A 19776-nucleotide genomic window follows, 5' to 3' on the forward strand; every position below is an offset into this window, starting at 1 on the left:
ATGAATGAAACTATTATGTATCATATATACCTACTGATTTTTTAAGAAAAGAAATCTGCTTATCTCACAAGCTGCTTATTTAACCATTATCTGTAACCCAACCCTTTTTTCCTTTAAAACAAAATTGAATAGTCTCATGACAGCAAACATAGGCAACATATTTTGCTTAAAATATTTTAAAAATAATTATCTAGCATAGGCTTGAGTAAATCAATTATTGTTCATAATGGAATACTGACTGTTAGGAATGTAGCTCTTTACTGACAGAAAAGAAAGTATATTACTGGGCTAGGAAGATAGCTCAGAGGTCTAAGTGCCTACCTGGCAAGCACAAGGACCCGGGTTCGATCCCAGTACTGCATGCCATGCTGAGTAGTGAGAACTTGTACCAAATAAACGAGACAAAAAGCATATTGTTGAGTAAGTAGGCTTCTAAAACATGGACCGTGTCCCACTTGTGCATTAAAATACATATGTGCATGTAATGTTTTCTGTGTATATGGAAAGAAATGTCTAGGAGGATCTTCTCTAAAGTATTAACGGGAATTTTCTCAGTGGTTGATATGAGGTGATTTTTTTTTTTTGCCTCGCTTTTTTGTTGTTGTTGTTGTTGTTGTTACAGGTGAGGTTTGGTGAGGGTACTACAAAAAGCTAGTAAATTTATACTCCAAAGAAAAAACAAATCAGTGATGGCTTTAAATTTCTTAAGATAGCATTGTGCTCTGGTAAGGACATAGCCTTTGAAGTCAGACCAGGAACCATTTACTACGTACAGCTGGGTATGCAGCCAGCGCCTCCCTGTCTTAGGCTGTCTTGAGCATGATCCACGCCTTAAGAGTGCCAAGAGTTTAACGCAATGCCAAGATCACATCAGTGCCCTCATAAATGTTCTACTCCCATATTTGTATTTCACTCTCGTTTGCTCTCTTATCACATTCCTGGGTGTAAAAGAACTCCAATCCCAGTGCTGGAGTATCCTAGGAGCTTCCAAGACTCCCAAGACAGTCTGGCTCATGGTACCTTGGTGACAGCGGCTCTGGTCCCTCAAAGCTGAAAGGAAATCTGATTTTACCAGTGTCTTCCATTGTAGGGTTAAAGTTATAATATATGAAACTGGAAGATATTCTGCCTTCTGGGCCTAATAAAATCATTTAAATCACTAGAATTTGGGATTAGAATGCAAGTTTACTCAACTTGGATGTATTTAAGATGGTTTAAATCAATGCTTCTCCAATCTACTCAGACTCAACGTCACATCTTCATAGCATCCATGTGACCACTTTGAAAATCACAGATAATGTACTTCGCACACATGTATTTAGGGCATAATTGTGATGCATGCTTGTTACATTTGTATGAGGGACTGTCATTCCCTGATCCTTTTGGATCCCTTCTCTCTACCTACTTCCCTCTTCCTTCTCCATAAGGTCTGCCCCTGTTTCCCAGCAGCTCTCCTTCATTTTACCTTTTAATCAACTTACATTTGGGGTTTCTCAAGTAGGAGAGACCATGCAATATTTACCTTTCTGTTTTCCTGCATTTATATTTTCTCCTCCCCTCCTTTCAACTCTTCCTCCCCCTCCATTTACAAAAGCTTTGTTTCCTTTTTTCCTTACATTCTCTTTTTTAATCCCATCCCCCTTCCCTTGTTTTCCTTCCCATGTGAGCAAGTTCTTCATACTTCCCAATACTATCTTCAATTTTACTCCTTATTTTCCCCTTACATTTTTTTAAATGTATTTGGTTGTTGGAGAGTCTCACTGTGCAGTTTGTACTCATAGTGATCCTCTGTTTTCAGCCTCCCCAGCACTGGGATTACAGGTGTAGGCCACTATGCCCAGACACTGTGGCTGGCTCAGCCCACCATGAGGGTGGGGCTGGCATAGCACATGGTACTGGAGATCTAACCTGTGGTCCCTGCACTTGCCTAAGCTTGCCTAAACAGGCACTTTAGTCTGCTGAGCTATCTCACCAGCCCCACCCTTTTCCACACCAGAGAAACAATGTAGTATTTAAACTTGTGTGCCTATTTCACTTAAAATTATGGTGTCAAGGTACTTCCATTTACCTAAACAATGTCATCCTTTATGACAGAGTAATACTTTGTTGTATACAAATATATTTTCTTTATCCATTCACCTCTGGATGGGCATATGGGCTGTTTCCAAGATTTGACTATTACAAACTGTGCTGCTGTAAATGTGTGTATACATATGTGACTGTGGTATGATGCTTTTAACACTTTTGGTCAGATTCCTAGAAGGGGAAGCTGGGTCAAATGGAACCTCTAGTTTTAGATTTTTGAGGACTCTCCATAGTGGTTGTAAAAATGTACACTGCCCCCAACAGTGGAAAAGTGCTCCTCTTTACTCACAGCCCCTCCAGTGTGTACTATTGGCTGCTTTTCTTTCTGGAGTGAGAAGGAATTTTGGTGTTGTCATAATTTGCATTTCTCCAATCACCAGTGATTTGAACATTTTCTCATATATTTATTTGCTATTTTCACACACTTTTAAGTGGAGGTAATTTCTTGACAGCAACCTAAAGGAGAACACATATTAGTTATATGACGTGCACTTGGATATGTAGAAGGTCACCTTTGGCAATGCAGTGCTCTGACACTTGTGCGTGTAAGTAGGCTCATCATGAATGTAGTGAATGTGGCAGTTAGAAGCATGCTCCTTGATGCCCAAATACCAGGAGTCATATGGCCACAGATAACGTGACTTTTTCCAAAATATTGAACAACTTTTAATAACTTTCTTCCTAAAAAGGTTAATTTCTTCTGCACATTGATTGAATTGTTCTAAGATTTAGTGCATCATAAGATCCTACATAAAATACATTATGTGTAACATTTGCAGTTAGGTAGAGAATATGGTTAAAACATGGCTTCTTGGCCCCTCCACCAAGAGATTTTCTCTGGAGGGCCTAGGACAGGACCTGAGAAATTCTTGCTGGGGATTCTCCTCCAGAAATTCTGTTTTCTAAAGCAGCTGGGGAGGGGAGCTCGTAGAGGGGCTCTAAGATGGAAAAAACAGGAACCAAAGCCCTGACTGGCAACTCCTAGGACCTTATGTAATGGGTGGGTTGGGGGGACAGTAGTACGTAAGCTTCAGAGAAAACTCTGACTCTATGAAAATTTCCTAGGGCTATTTTCCTCATCTAGAAAAATGCATATTGTTATCTGCAGTATGCAGGGTGGGACAGGTGTTCCTCAGAATCTCCAAAGCTTGTTTTATGAAGATTATCAACACTTTTTAATTAAAAAAATCTTTCATTTATTTGTTTGGTACAGGGTCTCTCTGCACAACTCAGACTCAGACTTGTACTGATCCTCCTCTCAACCTCCCCAGCGCTGGGATTACAGACATGTGCCACCACGCCCAGTTTCGGAGGCTGGCTCTGCATGGGCTAGCTGAACCTGGGTCCTTGCGCTTGCCAGGCAGGCTCTTAGACCGCCGAGCTATCTCCCCAGCCATATTATCAAAACTCTTGATACAAGGCAGTTTATAAAATTTATTTAGCTATGCAATGTCCTTAATTGTGATGCTGTTGTTATTCACACTTTAGAAAGATCTGATGGATGGTGGTTCGATCCCCAGCTCCACAAGTAGCACCAGACCCGCCCTTAAGGCAGCCTGACATAGAAAAAAAAAAAAAAAAAACCTCTAATAGAAAGATCTGATGGTGTACTGACACTCTCCCCAAAGCTCACTGTCTGAAACCAGAGAAGGCAAGGGGGAGGGGGGCTAGCGAACCCCGCCCATCCCGAACAAACCGAAAAATGCCCACCTCTGCTCTGGAAATACTTGATCCGAGTCTGGCTGGGCTCAGCCAAGTGCAACAGCGTGGACCTGCATGAGTCCCTGCACTTGCACTTGGCTCCGCTTACATTTTAAGCTCCCTAAACTACTCATCAATCCTCCTTTCCCACGCCTGCTACCACCAGTGTGATCTCTCTCTCTCTCTCTCTCTCTCTCTCTCTCTCTCTCTCTCTCTCTCTCCACACACACACACACACACACGCGCGCGCGCGCGCGAGCACACACACACGCACACACACACACACACACACACACCCTCCTTCGATACTATGTGCGTTCCGCGCTTTCTCGGCTCAGATTTCGGAGTCTCGCTCCTCTGCCTCCTTTTGCTTCTTCCCCTTGTCGGGTATCTCCAGCAATCCCGCGGCGCCCAGGTCCATCTCTGGGCGAGGAAGGGACGCTGCCTCTGCGGGCCGCCGTGTGCCCTCGAGGTTTCCACGCTGCACCCGGGATGCCGCACCCCCGGCACCCTGGCCACTCACTGTCACCTCCCGCCCCGCTGATATTCCGCCCCTCCTCTGCTCCTTCATTTCTGAGCTTCCAGAGGTCCCCCAGCGCCTGCCTCACCTCCCTGTACCCTTCCAAAGCCTCCTCCCCTGACTTCTTTTGGCTACCAAGGGCTGAAGCTTTTCCTTCTTGGTCTGGGATTCCCACCTCCAGCTGGGTCTCCCGCCACTAAGTCCGGAGTCCAGAGCCACCCACGTGCCCAAGCCTGCCGCGTCGGGCGAGCGCAAATCCCCAGGGTCCGCGGTCCCGCACCTCTCCACCTTCCCTCTTGCAAGCCAAACCCGCACCCGCCCGCGAGCCGCGTGCGGATCGCTAGCCGCACGTGCGGGCGCCGGGCCCCGCCGCAGAGCGGGGTGTCCGCAGAGCGCAGAGCGGGCGAGCGCCGGAGCGGACGGGGGAGGGGCGGAGCGCGGCTGGGCACCTCCCGGAGCAGGGGCTGCGCTGTGGTGCGGCCCGCAGGACTGCAGTGCCACCTCTCCCGAGGAAACCCACGCGCTCACACGCCCGCGCGCGTACGCACGTGCGCACGGGGGCAGGAAGAAGGCGAGCCGAGCCTCCGAGCGCCGGGCCCTCGCCGCGATGGCATCTGCCCTCAACAGCAGCGTTCACCCGCCCGGGACTTGCTCGAGCTCCAAAGCCGACGCCCGAGCCGGCGCGGGCTGGAGAATGGACTGCGATCCGGAGATGCACGTGAAAATGTGCAAGAAGATCGCCCAGCTTACCAAGGTAAGGCTGGAGCCGCGGGCCGGCGAGCTGCGCCCTGGGCTGGGGAGCAGGGAGAGAGGGCAGCGGCGCCTCCCCTGGAGGGCCGGGCCGAATCTGTGCAAAGTTTGGCTCGGAAGCCAGGGGAGGAAAGAAGTCCGAAACCTGGGTGACTTGACCTTCCGGGGGCACCCTTCTGAAGCAGCAAGGAGCGGATCCTTGCCAAGGAAATGCGCGCAGCCTGCCTATTGAGCAGGTGGGTGTGCTTTTCCCAAGGTGGGAATATGAATCTGTGCGTGTGTGTGTGTGTGTGTGTGTGTGTGTGTGTGTGTTCGCGCGCGCGCTCTTCCCTGCCAGCGCTGCTCAAATGATCGTGCCTTGAATGTTCTGATTTCATTCAACGCCGTGCCACACAACTGGGAAGGTCATGTGAGCTCTATTTAAACACTTGATTCATTTATTCCTTCATTCAACAAATATTTGAGTCGTTTGTGGAGTGCCAGCAGCGTGTGTGGCACCGTACTAACCCTGGAAGGCAGCCCGGGGGAGTTACTATCAAACTGGCTCTAGACGTGTGCGGGAGCATAAATGAGGAAAGGGGCGGCTCACTGTGTAATTTTGGACTCGGGAAGAGTTTGGGAGCTCAGCCAGCCCGCCTCGCTGCCTCATCCAGGGCTCTGGTGGGAGCTCTCCGGGTGGTTTCTTCTTCCTGGGGACCAGCAAGAGGCTGACCGTGCTCATTATATCGGCCTGCCGCTCCACAGGTCCTTAAGGTGCCGTATCTGTAGATGGAGGGCATCCCTCCCTGTGGGCATCCCTCCTTGTGGCACCCCTCCCTGTGGGCATCCCTCTCTGTGGACATCCCTCCTTGTGGCATCCCTCTTTGTGGCATCCCTCCCTGTGGGCCTCCCTCCTTGTGGCATCCCTCCCTGTGGGCATCCCTCCCTGTGAGCATCCCTCCTTGTGGCATCCCTCCTTGTGACATCCCTCCCTGTGGGCATCCCTCCCTGTGGGCGTTCCTCTTTGTGGCATCCCTCCTAGTGGGCATCTCTCTCTGTGTTTTGTACAAGGCTTGGAGTGGTTAAACGCAGATGTTTGCTTGGGGTGTCTTAGAATAAGCTTCTAACACCAAGCCTGCCCGCGGAAGATCAGGTTCACCCATGTGCTTTCCACGGCTGGGTGAAAGATGCCCTCTCCTCACTGTCTTCCTCTCACTTCCCGCATCCCTTTTATGTGAGGTCACAGGCTCCCCTCTCCCTCATTATTTTTCCAGAAAGAATATAGCCTTGGGACAGGACATAGCCTGATGTTTTCTCTCCCCCTCCTGTTAACTTTTCCAAATTCTTTGCACACGCACAAACCTGTCTCCAAATGATGATTTCTTTAGTCAAGAGCTGGAAAAAAAGAACAGACACACCCCATCCCTGTGGCATGTGTGGCTGAAGCTCTGGATCTAGCCCACATTCTTCCATTTTAAGTAGTGGTACCAGTCAAGAATACCAGGCGCTTGGCATAATATAAAGCATCTTCTCCAAAAGAATCTGACATATTTTTGGAGAAACAAAGTTTGAACATGGAGAAGTAGGAGAGTCACCGTATCATCAGTTGCTAAGTTGATGATTTCAAATAATGAGTGCCACAGAGGTAGGAGCAGAGGAAATGTCCTTCAGAGCAAGGACAATTAGGGGAGATTCCATGAAAGAAAATGATCCCTGATGTCCTTGTGAATTTGTGGAGTCCTACTGTGTGTTGGCACTTTTCACTGTTGATGGCATAAAATTTAAGAAGATACAGCCTCAGCTCTCATGGCATGAAACATAGAAGTGGAGCACCCTAATATAATACGATAACCATTTCCTTTATTAATATTTATGATGTTCTTATAAAATGTGTCAAATGTGATGATGCATCCGTATAAAATGCAGACATGATGCCTAGTGCATGTTAGGTCTTGTTTCTTAAAGCATATTTTCCATTGCAAATCATGGCTGAATCTTATGTATTGCCTCCCTAGCATTTTCTCATGTAAACTGCCTAAATTAGAATTTTGGTTTGGGGTATAGGGGACTGAATTCTGGGCACCTCTGCCACTGAGCTACAAGCATAGCCTTTTCAATTTTTTATTGTTTTTCAGAAAAGGTCTCACTAAGTGTCCCAGAGTGGCCTTGGACTTGGGTTCTTCCCACCTTAACCTCCTCAGCAACTGGCATTATAGCAGCATGCCACCATACCCAATAGATTTTTTTTAATGCATTTAATACAGGGTCGACAGGGTCTCACTGCACAGATTGGACTCCTAGTGATCCTCCTGTTTTCAACCTCACAAGCCCTAAGATTACAGGCACGCATCACACGCCCAGTCTCAGCGCACCTGTCTCAGTGTGTCCAGGGGGAGGGGTCAGCATAGCATGTAGGGGATCGAACCCTGGTCCCTGCACCTGCCTAAGCAAGCGCTATCTGGCTGGCCCTTAGATTTGGGATTGACAAGTCACCTTTTTGCTACTGTGTATGACACATATTTTCCATTTCTGCAGTCTTTTTTTTTTTTCTTTTTGTATGTTTTAGGGAAGGGTCTACAGGGTGTTCAGGGTCTCACTGCTAGATTGGACTCATAGTGATCTGCCTGTTTACAGCCTCCCAAGAGCTGGGATTACAGGCACGCGCCACCATGCCCAGTCTCAATTGCCATCTCAGTGCGCCCTGGGGTTGGGGCCAGCATGGTAGGCCCAGGGGTTGAACCCCCAGCCCCTGTGCCTGCTCGCAGGCACTTTAATCCCCTGAGCTATTTGGGCTGCGCCTTACCACAAGTTTTGTTTTTATTGTGTTTCTAATAAAAGAACTTAATGCATGTGCATTTGTTGTGATTACTACTATATTTGGGCTTATTCTTCCATCATATTTTTCATTTATTATTCTTTCTCTTTGCTTTCTTTTTCTCCATTCCTGCCCTCTATTGGATTAGTAAAATAATTTATATTCCACTACTGATTTCCCATCTTGTCATTGCTGCCTAGAATTTTACATTTAATTTTTAAATTTAAAAGAGCTTTATAATAAAAATGAATTAAAATCATGGAAATCTTATTAATCAATTTCTCTGTTCACTATAATTTTCTCTTTTTCTTAAATCCAGAGTGTTTCTACTGGGTTCATTTTTCTTCTAGTTGAAGTCTATCTTTTACTAATTCATTCTCTAAGGGAAGGAATTGTTTGGATATTTGGTTCACATTGTTGGATGGTAGTTTATTTGGGTATAAAATTCTACTGGACAGTTTTGTTTTTCCCAGCGCACAGACAACAACTTTCTTAGTTTCCACATTTAAGTGATAACATGCCGTGTTTATCTTTCTGTGCCTGACTTACTTCACTTACCCTGTCTTCCGTTTCCTTCCCTGATGCTACAAATGAAAGGATTTCATTTTTATGGCTGAATAACAGTCAGTTGTGTAGATGCCACACTTTCATCATCTATTCGTCTGTCAATGGACACCAAGGGTGATTCCGTATCTTTGCTGTTGTGAATACATACTCATCCTCCTATTTTTCCTGTTTCTTCTCCTGAAATATCTTCATCTCTAAAAATTGGATCCAGTTTATCTCTTAAGTCCCAGTAAAAGACTTACTTCCTCTGAGAAAAGCCTTTGAAAACTCTCCCTTTCTTGTGGTTTAAAAATGTTTTGATTACTTTTTCTTATTTCTGTTTCTCCAGTCATTTGTACAATGCCTCACATGTATTAGATACTTAGTAAGCTTGTTAAATTCGATTAAAGAGTTCTTCAGAAAGGTTTAGTCAAGAGTTCATGATGCTTATCCTTAATTACAGTTGATTTGCATATGACATATAGTCTGTCTCTTAAAATAATAAACTCCTTAATTTTATTCATAATATTTTACAACTAACAGGCAATCAATATATGGTGTGATTTTTAAAATATGATGAATATTTAAATTTTAAACATGTGCTGCAGTAAAGGACGCATTGCCATTAATCCCTCTTAGAATACATCTCCTCACTTTGAGCACAGTTGTCCCAAGATTCTTGCCACTTTCTGAAGCAATTCTGAAGGTCCTCCTTTGTATATGTCTTTTCATGGCTTCCTTGATGTCCTAAATAAATTTAAAATGCTTACCTTTCATCGTCATTTTGACTTTCAGGATGAGCCAGAGGTCTCGCGGTGTCAGATCCAGTAGATAAGGTGAGTGAGGGCGCACTGCAGTGTCTGTACAAGGCCACCTGCCCATGGAATGGCAATGGGCAACAGCATTCACTATTCTTTTTTATCATACCTCAAAAAGTCACTTATGAGAGGCTGGAGAGATAGCTTGGTAGTCTAAGCGCCTGCCTGGCAAGTACAAAGACCCCAGGTTCGATCCCTGGTACTGCATGCCATGCTGCCCTGGAACCCCAGGTGCTCTGTGCCAGCCACCGAAACCAGGCGTGGTGGCACATGCCTGTAATCCCAGTGCTAGGGAGGCTGAGTCAGGAGGATTACTATTAATCTGAGTTGTGTAGCAAGACCCTGTACCAAATAAATAAACACATAAAAGATTGAAAAGGAAAAAAAAAAGATACTTATGGAAGAAGACTTCCAGAGATACTTCAGAAAGAGGCAAGAAAAGTGGGAGATGTGAGTTGGAAATGAAGGAGAATATTCTGAGGGGGGGGGTTTGTCTTTTACTATAATTATTATTATTTAAACATTCATCATATATTTCACACTACACATACTGTAGGTCTGCAAGAAAATACTAAAATCTTTAGGAAATGCACATTGAAATGTGTTTTTTAAAAAAGCCAGGTGCTGTACAAACCATTTTATTTTAACACTGAAATATAGAAAAACAGCATCAAATGGTATAAGTGATGCACAAGGCAAAATGCGAGTAAAGGAAACTCTCAGGAGGGCTGGCCAAATAGCTCAGTGGATTAAAGTGCCTGCAAGCAGGCACAGGGGCCAGGGGTTTCCTGGGCCTGCCGTGCCGCCCTGCCCCTGGGGTGTGCTGAGGTGGCAATTGAGACTGGGCGTGGTGGCGTGCCCTGTAATCCCAGCTCTTGGGAGGCTGTAAACAGGCGGATCAGTATGAGTTTGACCTAGTAGTGAGACCCTGAACACCCTGTAGACCCTTCCTTAAAAGTAAAAAAAAAAAAAAAAAATCACAGGGCCTCCTCAGTTGTAGTTTGGCTAAGACCTTTGTTTGGAAACAGTCACATCATAACATGAGAATTAATCTCAAGATGCTATAAAACCTGAAACTGCTGCATGTTCTACATATTCTCAAAACTTTTAACTTGTATTCAAACTAAGTGAGTAGTGTAGCAGTTCTGAATAGTGTATCAGTTCTGCATGGCGGGCGAGAGAAGCATCATCTGCAATTCAGGGAGGGAGAATCCAAGCTACAGAGACAGGAGCAGGTCAGCACGCTTGCCCAGCTTCCCATTAGCCTATCCTGACAGAGCTGCGACACTCAGGATCCAGAGGTCCAGTGCTGTCCAGAGGGTGGCATCTTGCCTGCTTATCCTTATGTTTTCATAGCCTCTAAACCATCTTTCCTACTTTTTTCTACATTAAAGGTGATACTTTATTAGTGAGGTTGGCTTTTTTTTTTCTTTTGTGGAACCGGGGACTGAACTCAGGTCCTTGCGCTTGCCAGGGAAGCGCTTATTCCACTGGGCAATCTCCCCGGCTCCTATTAGTGAGTTTGGGATGAGGATCTAGACCTGTGAGGCTCTTGTAAGGGGCAGAAATTATTTTACCAATGCATATACTTCACAGCCTCCAGTATTAATCTTATTGATATGAAAGTGATGGTTATCTTCAAATAGCCTCATACTTTGGTCATGTGCTTTAATTAGCTCCCTGAGGAAGTAGAACTTTATTTATGGAGGCTTCCCAAAGACTTGACAGGTCAAAAGTGAGTCCAGTTTTGAGAAATGTGCCAAAGCAAAGTGTCATAATAAAAATTAATTCTCTCATTTGGGAAATGAGCCTTACTTGAGGTTGGGATGGGGCTGCTGAATGGCTGTGTGGTATTTATCTGTAGATCTGTTCTTCCACAGGCAGCTGCTGAGGTCAAAGTCCCCCTTGGTGCTCAGTAGCACAGCCCCAATACAGGGGACTCTGTCTCCGTCCTAGAACCTTACCTGTGGAGAGGTGTTAGTGGAAGCGGTGACATTGGCTGTCAAGTGTGGAGGGAGCCAGGAGGCACAGGGTGGAGGAACAAAGGTGGAGAAACACTCCCTGAGTGTAAACCTCAGATAGTATGGAAAAAGCAGCACTGTCTCTATGTAGAGATATTTTAAAATTAATTTAAGTCTGTACTTAGAAGGCTACTTTTACTATTGAAACTAATGAATAGAAATTAAGTAAAAATCAAGATGAAGTCCCTTGAAGAGCTACTGAATTGTTTAGGGGTTTCCTATTTAGGGGGCATCAGCTAATCTGTCATCTCTTCAGAGGCGCCTTTTCTGACCTCCAAATACAGAGGGCCCAACTTTCCTCCTCTGTAATTGGGGGGGTCTTCTGTTGTGAGGTAGGTTCCTGTCATGAGGAATGTAAGTGACACATTTAACCCAGTCCTGGCATCCTCTAACCTGACAGATGGCCCATTCCCTCCCGGTCTGAGCTGAAGGCTGTTCTGTGACCCAGAACAGATGCCCACTTCCCTGGGACCGGGAGGCCAGCACAGCGTCTAGGACCATGATGGTGATGTCTGCTGCTGCGGGAGTCCTCAGCAATGGGGTGCCACTGGAGCCCTGTATTGCTGTGGTTGAAAGCTGTGGAAGTTTTATTACACCTACTCACTCCCTTTGCTTCTCTGAAAATATCCTCCTGCTTGCAGGAGCTTATTTGGGGACAGATGTGTAAGCCGTTGCCTACCAGTTCACTTTAAGGCTGTAGATTTGAAAACGGATCTGTTTTAACAAGCCCTTTTGCTTGGAATCTGTAACTCTAGTGGTGTCATCTATGGTGAAAATAAATGGTCACCTACTTGTTATGTATCCAAATTTTTCACCATGTCGGTGTCCCTTCCAGTATAGAGTGAAAACCTAAAACACGTACAAAACAATCAGAGCTCAGAATCTTCTAAAGCATCAAACTTATTTGTTTCCCAGGCCTTTCCCTTCTCTGTCACACCTAATTTGATACAAGTTTTTTCTTTAGCAACTTGCCTTTATAGTCTTTCCAAAACACTGAATCCAGTTGTCATAAGAACAGCTTTCTTTTCACATGCATATGTAACTGATGTGATTACATCATTACAGTGTAAGTACTCCTGCTGTAAACAATTGGCAGTGCGAGCAAAGAAAGACAGTACTATCCTCTCTCCTCATGGGGATGATTCATGGTGGCTTGGGGAAAGATATTCTGCTGGTTTTATACAAAAGTTGAATTAGACTCAAGTGTGCTGCTAAGCAAGAACTGTAGAAATCTCAAACAGCCTAAAGGACCAAAGAACCTTCCAGGAGGTGGGTCTTCATTTTTCAGCATTTGATTGATTCCAGTTTATCAATATTAGAATCGACACTGTGTTTCCTGTTTGCACTGTGTCCCTACACACTTGCTACCTTATTTCCTGGATTTGAGTTTCTATGTGCCTAGCTTACCTTTGTTGCAGGTAGATTCCCAAGACAGAGTTTCAGAAAGACTGGAAGAGAACAACCAAGAGACAGAAAAATCAGATGATGAGTTAGTAAGCAATCCAGGAGGCAAGACGTGTGAGGGTCGTAACCTGCTGACTTCAAAGCCTGCCTCTCTAGAAGGCACTCATTATAATTCTCTTCCCCCAGAATGCAAACACTGGAATAGTTCCTGGGGAACAACTTCTCTAGCTACAGAGAAAATGGTACATTTAGCCCAGGCTGTCTGCTCACATTCTGACTGTGTAATGGACCTGTTTGAAGTTCTGAGCTTCCAGAAAAGAAAAAGAAAAAAGGAAGCACCTGGAAAATACTTCCAGGTTGCTCTAGGTATCAGAGGAGCAAGTGCTTCTTTCCTGACTAAGCAGTCAAAAAAAAACAAAATTATCAGCAGTTGCCTCAGAGACAAGATGGTCCAAAGTCTCCTAAGACAGCTTTTTCTTAGCTGTAGAAACTTCAGGGCAAGAAGTAGAAAGATGGAATGAATGTTGGGTTCGTCACCAGGACGCACATTGGTGCCCGCCTCCTGACGCACAGTGAGTGGCCAGCAGGTGTTCCTACAGAGTTAAGCCCTGCCTGTCGAGTTCTGAAGGGTCCCTGTAGCAGCTTTCCTCTGAACCTCAGGCCTGCACTCTTTTAAAGTGTGAGTCCAAGCACTGTTTACGCTACTACTCTTTTGTGCTACTTGTGCACTTGGTGAATGCTGCTTTCTCTTGACGTTAGCTGTCGAAGAGCAAAAAATGTTCCCTGAATTTACCCCCATGAAATCCCCAGAGCCAGTAGATGCTACCTTATGGGGGAATGGGGAGCAAAAGAGTGTGCTGAGGCAATTACGCATTGAGATGAGGGGTCTTATATTATCTGGCTGCCCTAAACCTAGCGCCCAATGATCTTTTTAAGAGAAAAGTGGCATTAAATTTGATACGGAAGTCACAGAAGAGGAGGCATAGAAGAAGAGGCCAGTTGATAAGAAGACTGAGGCAGGGAATGGGGCAATACCAGACTAAGGATTGTCAAAGCAAGGGACACCTGGAGCTTCCAGACGCTGAAGGTGACAAAGAGCAGAATGTTCCCATGAGCCTCAGAGGAGAGCACACCAGCAGGCACCTTGATTTTCAAATTCTTGCCCCTGTCATAGTGAAAGAAGAAAGTTGGATTGTTTTAAACCAGCTGTGACAAACCTTTTAAAACAGTGGTAGTGAACTATGGCACGTGTGGTACATTGGGCCACTTGGATTGTTGAAAGCTCTAGAAAGTTCACCATCCTGGTTTAGTTAACACAATGACTGGGTTCAATGACAGCAGGTCACAGGCAGGAGCTCAAGGGTGAGTGCTGAGAATTTGCATTTCAAATAAGCTCCCAGGCAACCCCCCCAACACACACACCTGAGCACTTTGAGATGATCAGGGCTCTTTTCATAGTCTTCCTCGCCTTTGAACTCTCCACAGCTTTTAGCATACTGCCCCCTTTTGTCAGTGACACATAGTAGTATGAGTTGGATTACTCGGAACTGTCAAACTCTGAACTGAAGGACAATCATCTCATCTTACACTCTAAAAAAATATACCATGATACCTCCATTAAGGCCACAACACATGGGATGACAGCAAGAAAGTAAAGGCAACATTTGCTACCAAAACTTCAGCGTCTAAGGGCTCGTGAGGCATCACCGGAAATGCCAAGGGGGCAAAGATGGCAGAACTCCTCCTCAGGAAGAATTGCAGCTGCTGTGGCAAGCGGTTCCGGGTTAGAGAGGCAGGTTGGAAGGGGCTTGTGGAGCAATGAATGATGACCACTAAGGTGCTCTATGCAGGAGAGCAAAAGCGAGCAATGATACGAGTTTGGGCCCAGAGCTAACTTTCTCCAGGCAGTAAAAGAATGAAACGTTTCCCTGAGCAGTCCCCTCTCTCCTCCTGTTACGTTCAGTCTCTTAAATAGGCATTGGACTAAACACAGCTGAACGCGTTTAGCCTGCTCAGCTTACATACATATGTGTCTTGGTCGAGTTCTGCATCCTCCTGCTGATGTTGCTATGATTAGGACAACAAGCCACATTTATAGGCAACAGCAGAGTAAGGAGCATAGATAGAGCATAGATAGGAGCATAGGGGGGTGAGGAGTTGAAGCAGTAATCTGTTCGCACTTTGAATCATCCGTCTGTCTAGAGTGGTTTTGGTAAGGCCAGTGCAGTTCCAGGGAAGTGGGTAAGAACCCGCTCTGGTTTAGGTTCATTTTCCTGCCAGGGCAGTCTCTGCCCTTGAAAACCGTGCCCCTTGAACATCTGCTGCTCCTTGCACTTGCAAGCTCATTAATGGCATTTCCCCCAGAGACCCAGAAATAGCAAATTCCATTAAAAGGCTTATCATTAAATACAATGCAGCTCTTTATGTGGGAGAAGGATGGCCTCTGAGTGAGAGTCCATTAGGGCTCTGGGCTGGAAAAAATGGGTCAGCTCTCTTTTAAGGGAGAAATTAATACAGTGGGCGCTTGCCAACATCCATCTTGCAAAGCTTCTCCTGTTCCTGCTGCCAAAGCGTGCTCATCCAGACTTGCTATTCCTGTCCTCAGCCCCCTGGAGCAGAGCCCATTCGTCCCAAGGAAAACTATCAAATTATCTGGCGACAGCCTAAATAAATATTAAAGGACAGAGAAGACCCAAGTAGGCCCTGTGTTTGCGTGTGAGAGTGTGTTGGGAGGGGGTGTGAATACAGCCTATACCAAGCCACAGCAAAGCAAACACAAGCAGTAACTGCTCTCTCCTTTGGAACTCATGAGGTATTGCTCATCGACAAATCCATGAGCTGCTGTCCCCAAGGACAACTGTTATGGAGATGATTGTTCTCAGCCAAGGGGGTCAGAGTTCCAAAAGACTGTCCAGCCACTCTCCTTGTGACTTTGGCAAGCTGAAGCACCGTGCATGCAAGGACCTTGGCAGCGGAGGTTGACCAGCAAGAGAAACACTAGCACTGAGCTAAGCAGGAACTGGGAGATGAACAAGAGTAGCTATGAACACAGCGGTTGGAAGGCTTAGACAGCATGAGAGTGAGCCATGCATGTGTCTGCGGTGGGCGAGCTGGCCAGCTGTATAGTCCAGGGCAGTGAGGGCTTCCAGAAGGTGAAGCGGTTCCGAAGTCAGGGGAGCTGGCCATTGGAAGTGGGTGCTCTGTCCAAATCCATAGCATCCACTGCTGGTAGGATGTGGGCAGGGAGACCCAGCTCCACAGAAGGAGGGCATTGGCAGAGTACCAGGTTCTTAGCAAACAACAGAGTGTAAAGGGATTGTGAGACATCCAAGGAGAGTCCTGTGGGCAATTTGATGTATAGTTGTGCTCGTTTGGGTGTTTGAATCTTCAGCAAATGTCTGCTGTTCCCGTCTCCCTTTCCCACTCTATGAGCAGAGATTGTTGCGGTGTGCAGCAGCCTTGAATGAGCTCATGTAGTTCAGTGATTTCCACTTGAAGAGCTGGCCCTGAGTGGCCACTGTCCTATTGCCTGGTCCGAATGGGGCCCACTTGCATCTATGTTTGGCCTGACAGTGCACTGAGATGACCTGGGATGTGACGTCTACAGCAGATCCACCAGCTGAACTCAGCTTAGACCAGTTCAACCATGGTTAGCACAGGCAAGACACTGCACTGTGGTGACACTGCTTTGGAATCCCAGGGAAGAGAGCCTTTCAGGGAGGAGAGTTGACTGGAGGCAGGGAGTACAGAAAAGCAAGTAGATGGAGGCCTGGGATAAGAAAAGCCTAGGTCAGTGGTACCCTGAGTGTCAGTGGAGTGATGGGCCAGCATTGGGAGCGCCAGATGGTGGTATCTGTGTCGGTCTGTGTAGCTGCATAACAGAAAACCACAGACTCTGTGGCTTAAATGACATATTTATTTCTTGCCATTGTGGAAGCTGGAAGCCCAAGTTTAAGGAGAGTGCTGGTTTGGGGAAGGACATTTTTCCCGACTTGCAGACCCAACTGCAAGTCTTCCTGTGACCTTTTCCCCCAACTGTGTCTTCATATGGTTTTCCTTCTGTGTACACATTGAAAACCCACTGGAGTCTCTTCCTCTTCCAGTCTAACTGTGTGTGAGCTCTACAGTTATGACCTAATTTAACCTCAATTGCCCCCAAAGAGGCCCTGCTACCAAATGCAGTCACACCGGAGGCTGGGGCTGACACATACTTACTTGGAGGATGAGGGACCACCATGCAGTCCATCACAGCATAACAGGACTCGGTATCAGTAAGTTACCAGGTTTCTACTAGCCAGAGCGCGCTGAACTTGCAAAGCCCCCCAATCCACGTCTCTAACACACATGGCGTTCACTCTATGTACAGACTACGGCTGCTACAAGGTGAAAGTGAAATAAAAATCACTGCTGTGTCTGGGAGACTTGCCAGATGCAGAGAGTTTGCTTGATCCTGTTTGACCACATGCACCAGGTTCCATCCTCTCTCCCCCCTTGGGGGGAGTTTCTACCTCCTCGATGCTGCTCCTGGGTCCTCTGTGGGAAGGGAGGTTCTTCACCTGTACCCGCCCATGTCTGCCGGTGCTCCTGCTGCCTCCTGATTCAGGCTGCAAGGAGGAAGGCAGCTCCCCCTCTGGCTTCAGCTCTTTCAGTCGAGCTCTAAGGGTACTCCCTAGTTTTCTGTTTCCTCCTTGTTCCTGAGGTTTCTCAGCTCCTTGGCCAGACAACACACAAGGGCAGCCCTCTGAGCTATTTTTCAGCTGGCAGCAAGCCAGAGCCCAGCATTGGCTCAAGACAGGCATCTCAGCCTAAGCACTGCTATGCTTTGGGCCAGACAGTCCTGTGGTGTCAGAGCTGCCTTGCACATTGTAGGATGTCAGCAGCATCCATGGCCTTAACTTACTAGCACCCCTGACCCTTTCCTACTCGTGGTAACCAAGTCCAGACAGTGGTAACCAAGTCCAGACAGTGCCATCTTCCCCATCGCCAGGAGAGGGGGCGGGCTGTGCAAGCCAGCTGTTGGGAGCAGTGACCTAGGATGAGGTCTTTGGGACTGACGTTGAAAAGGCTTCAGCTTACTATAGCTGACTCAGCTGGAAACGCCAGGGTCCTCTGGAGAGGGGACTTTCTTCTAGGAAGACCAGAGGCTCTCATGCAAATATGTGGCACTGATGGCTCTTTCTGGTAATCTGAGGAAGATTGAGACTTCTATTTTCCCAAGAGATTTTTTTTTCTTTTATTCTAAGTGCTCTCAAAATTCAAAGGGCATTTTCACACCTAACTAGCAATGCCAAGCAGTGTTACATGCATAACCTGTTCCAGGAGATGAGTCTGCGTGTCTTGTTTGAGATGGGAAGAGAGAGACAGAGACAGAAATAACAGTAGGAGCAGAGGTGCGGCTCCTCCCAGAAGGCCTGAATTTATTATCTGGTGGATCTTGAACCTTTATTTCTCCAGAGCTTCAGTTCTTTATCTGCAAAGTTGATGACTCTAGTCGTGAACACCATTTCCACATCCACCCTGGGGCTTGTTCTAGACTTAGGTGAGAATTTATTATGAATTTTTAGCAAAGTCAGCATGTTGTGAGATGGTGAGATGCTCAGGGAACAAACTATGGTACAAAGGCAAGAGCCCCCCACTGCTGTTGAAGCTGTGTCACATCAGCACCCACCCCAGAGCACATGGGACCTTTGAAAGTGACTGAACAGATTCCTTAGATTCTTGACTTGACACATATGGGAACTAGTACCCATCTTGACCTGTGGAGTTGGTAGCTAAGTGACATAATGAATGGTATAAGTCACCGCTGAGGTGGTTAAAGCTTTTATTGAATGATCTTTAAGAACTTAAAGAGTTTTGGGCCGGGGAGACAGCTCAGCTGCATAAGCGCCTGCCTGGCATGCACATGGTCCTGAGTTCAATCCCTAGTACCGCAAAAGAAAAAAAAAAAAAAAAAGAACTTAAGCGCCTCGTAGTCAAGTGCTGCTTGCTGAGCTCTGATGCTTTCCAAGTGTCGCAGTCACCAGTGCTGCAAGAAAGCCGGCCTCCCCAAACCACTGCGGAGATTGTCTCTGGGACAGCAGCATTCGTTTGTGCACCATGGGACAATGTGCGTAGAAGAAGCAGGGTGGAGCAATGGGCTGATCACCAACTAGAACCTAGAGCATGGTAGGGAGGGTGGGAGGAACAGACGGCAGTCCTCTGAACACCAGAGACGTGGGTGGCACTGGCGTTCTCACTCTGCATTTAATGAAGGTTCAAGTCATATTTCCTTTGAATTCAAGTCCGTACAATGGATGTCAGACTTCCGAGAAAAGATAAACTGGATTTTAAATGCACTGCTTATGCACCTGGGTTGAGTTCTGAACCGGCCCAGAGAGGCTTGGGCACTTTTTCTCCACCCTTTCTCAACCATCTTTTATTCCCATTTGTCTGAAGCTCCATTGATGTTTTGCTCTCCCCTCCTGAAACCAGGTAAATAAAGTGGAGTGCTACGACCCAGGTGCCAGAGTTTCCTAGCTCTACAGTGCTGCAGGAAGGAGAAGTATGCCGCTGAGGTCCCTGAGCGCTGTGCGGCTGCCACTCCAGCCTCTCCCCACTAAGTGCCACTTAATGGCCTCCTCCTTGGCTGATATTTATCACTCCTTTCACTTGGCTGTGGGAACACCCTCGCTTGTGCAGTAAAGATGACAGCACAGCCTTCTGCAGACGCTTCAGGGGGCCTGAGAGGTCAAACTATATCTTCCTCTTGCTGTGGAAAAAATTGGACCTGTCACACTTCTAGAACAGATGTAAAAGCTAGGCCTGAATTATGTCCCAACAGCAGACAGCAGCTTGGCTGCTGTTCCGGGATGTAGGTGGTTAGCTACGGGGCTGGCGCTAGGATGCACAGACCCGTACTGACACAACTCCAGGCTCTCCGAACGTTCTGCTGGCACTGAATAAGGGATCACTGATGTTAAACTACAGCTAAGATTTATCACAAAACACTTGCGCATCTAAAAATATGCAGGTTATTTCCCCTTTAAGGTGGCTCTGTCTCTCTCTCTCTCTCTCTCTCTCTCTTCTCTCTCTCTGTCTCTCTCTGCCTCTGTCTCTCTCTCTCTGTCTCTCTCTCTCTGTCTCTCTCTCTGTCTCTCT

General features: G+C 46.6%; 1 protein-coding gene across 1 annotated transcript in view; it reads left to right on the top strand.

The window, feature by feature from the left end:
• Nucleotides 1–4913: 4913 nt before the first annotated feature.
• Fam184b (family with sequence similarity 184 member B) overlaps nucleotides 4914–19776 on the top strand; it is a 103787-nt gene continuing 88924 nt past the window's right edge. Inside the window, exon 1 of the mRNA XM_004624658.2 lies at nucleotides 4914–5060. Coding sequence (XP_004624715.1) covers nucleotides 4914–5060 — 147 coding nt within the window. The remainder of the gene's footprint in view (nucleotides 5061–19776) is intronic.

The sequence above is a fragment of the Octodon degus genome, unplaced genomic scaffold, assembly GCF_000260255.1.
Source record: "Octodon degus isolate 3935 unplaced genomic scaffold, OctDeg1.0 scaffold00006, whole genome shotgun sequence".
Classification (NCBI taxonomy): Eukaryota; Metazoa; Chordata; class Mammalia; order Rodentia; family Octodontidae; genus Octodon; species Octodon degus.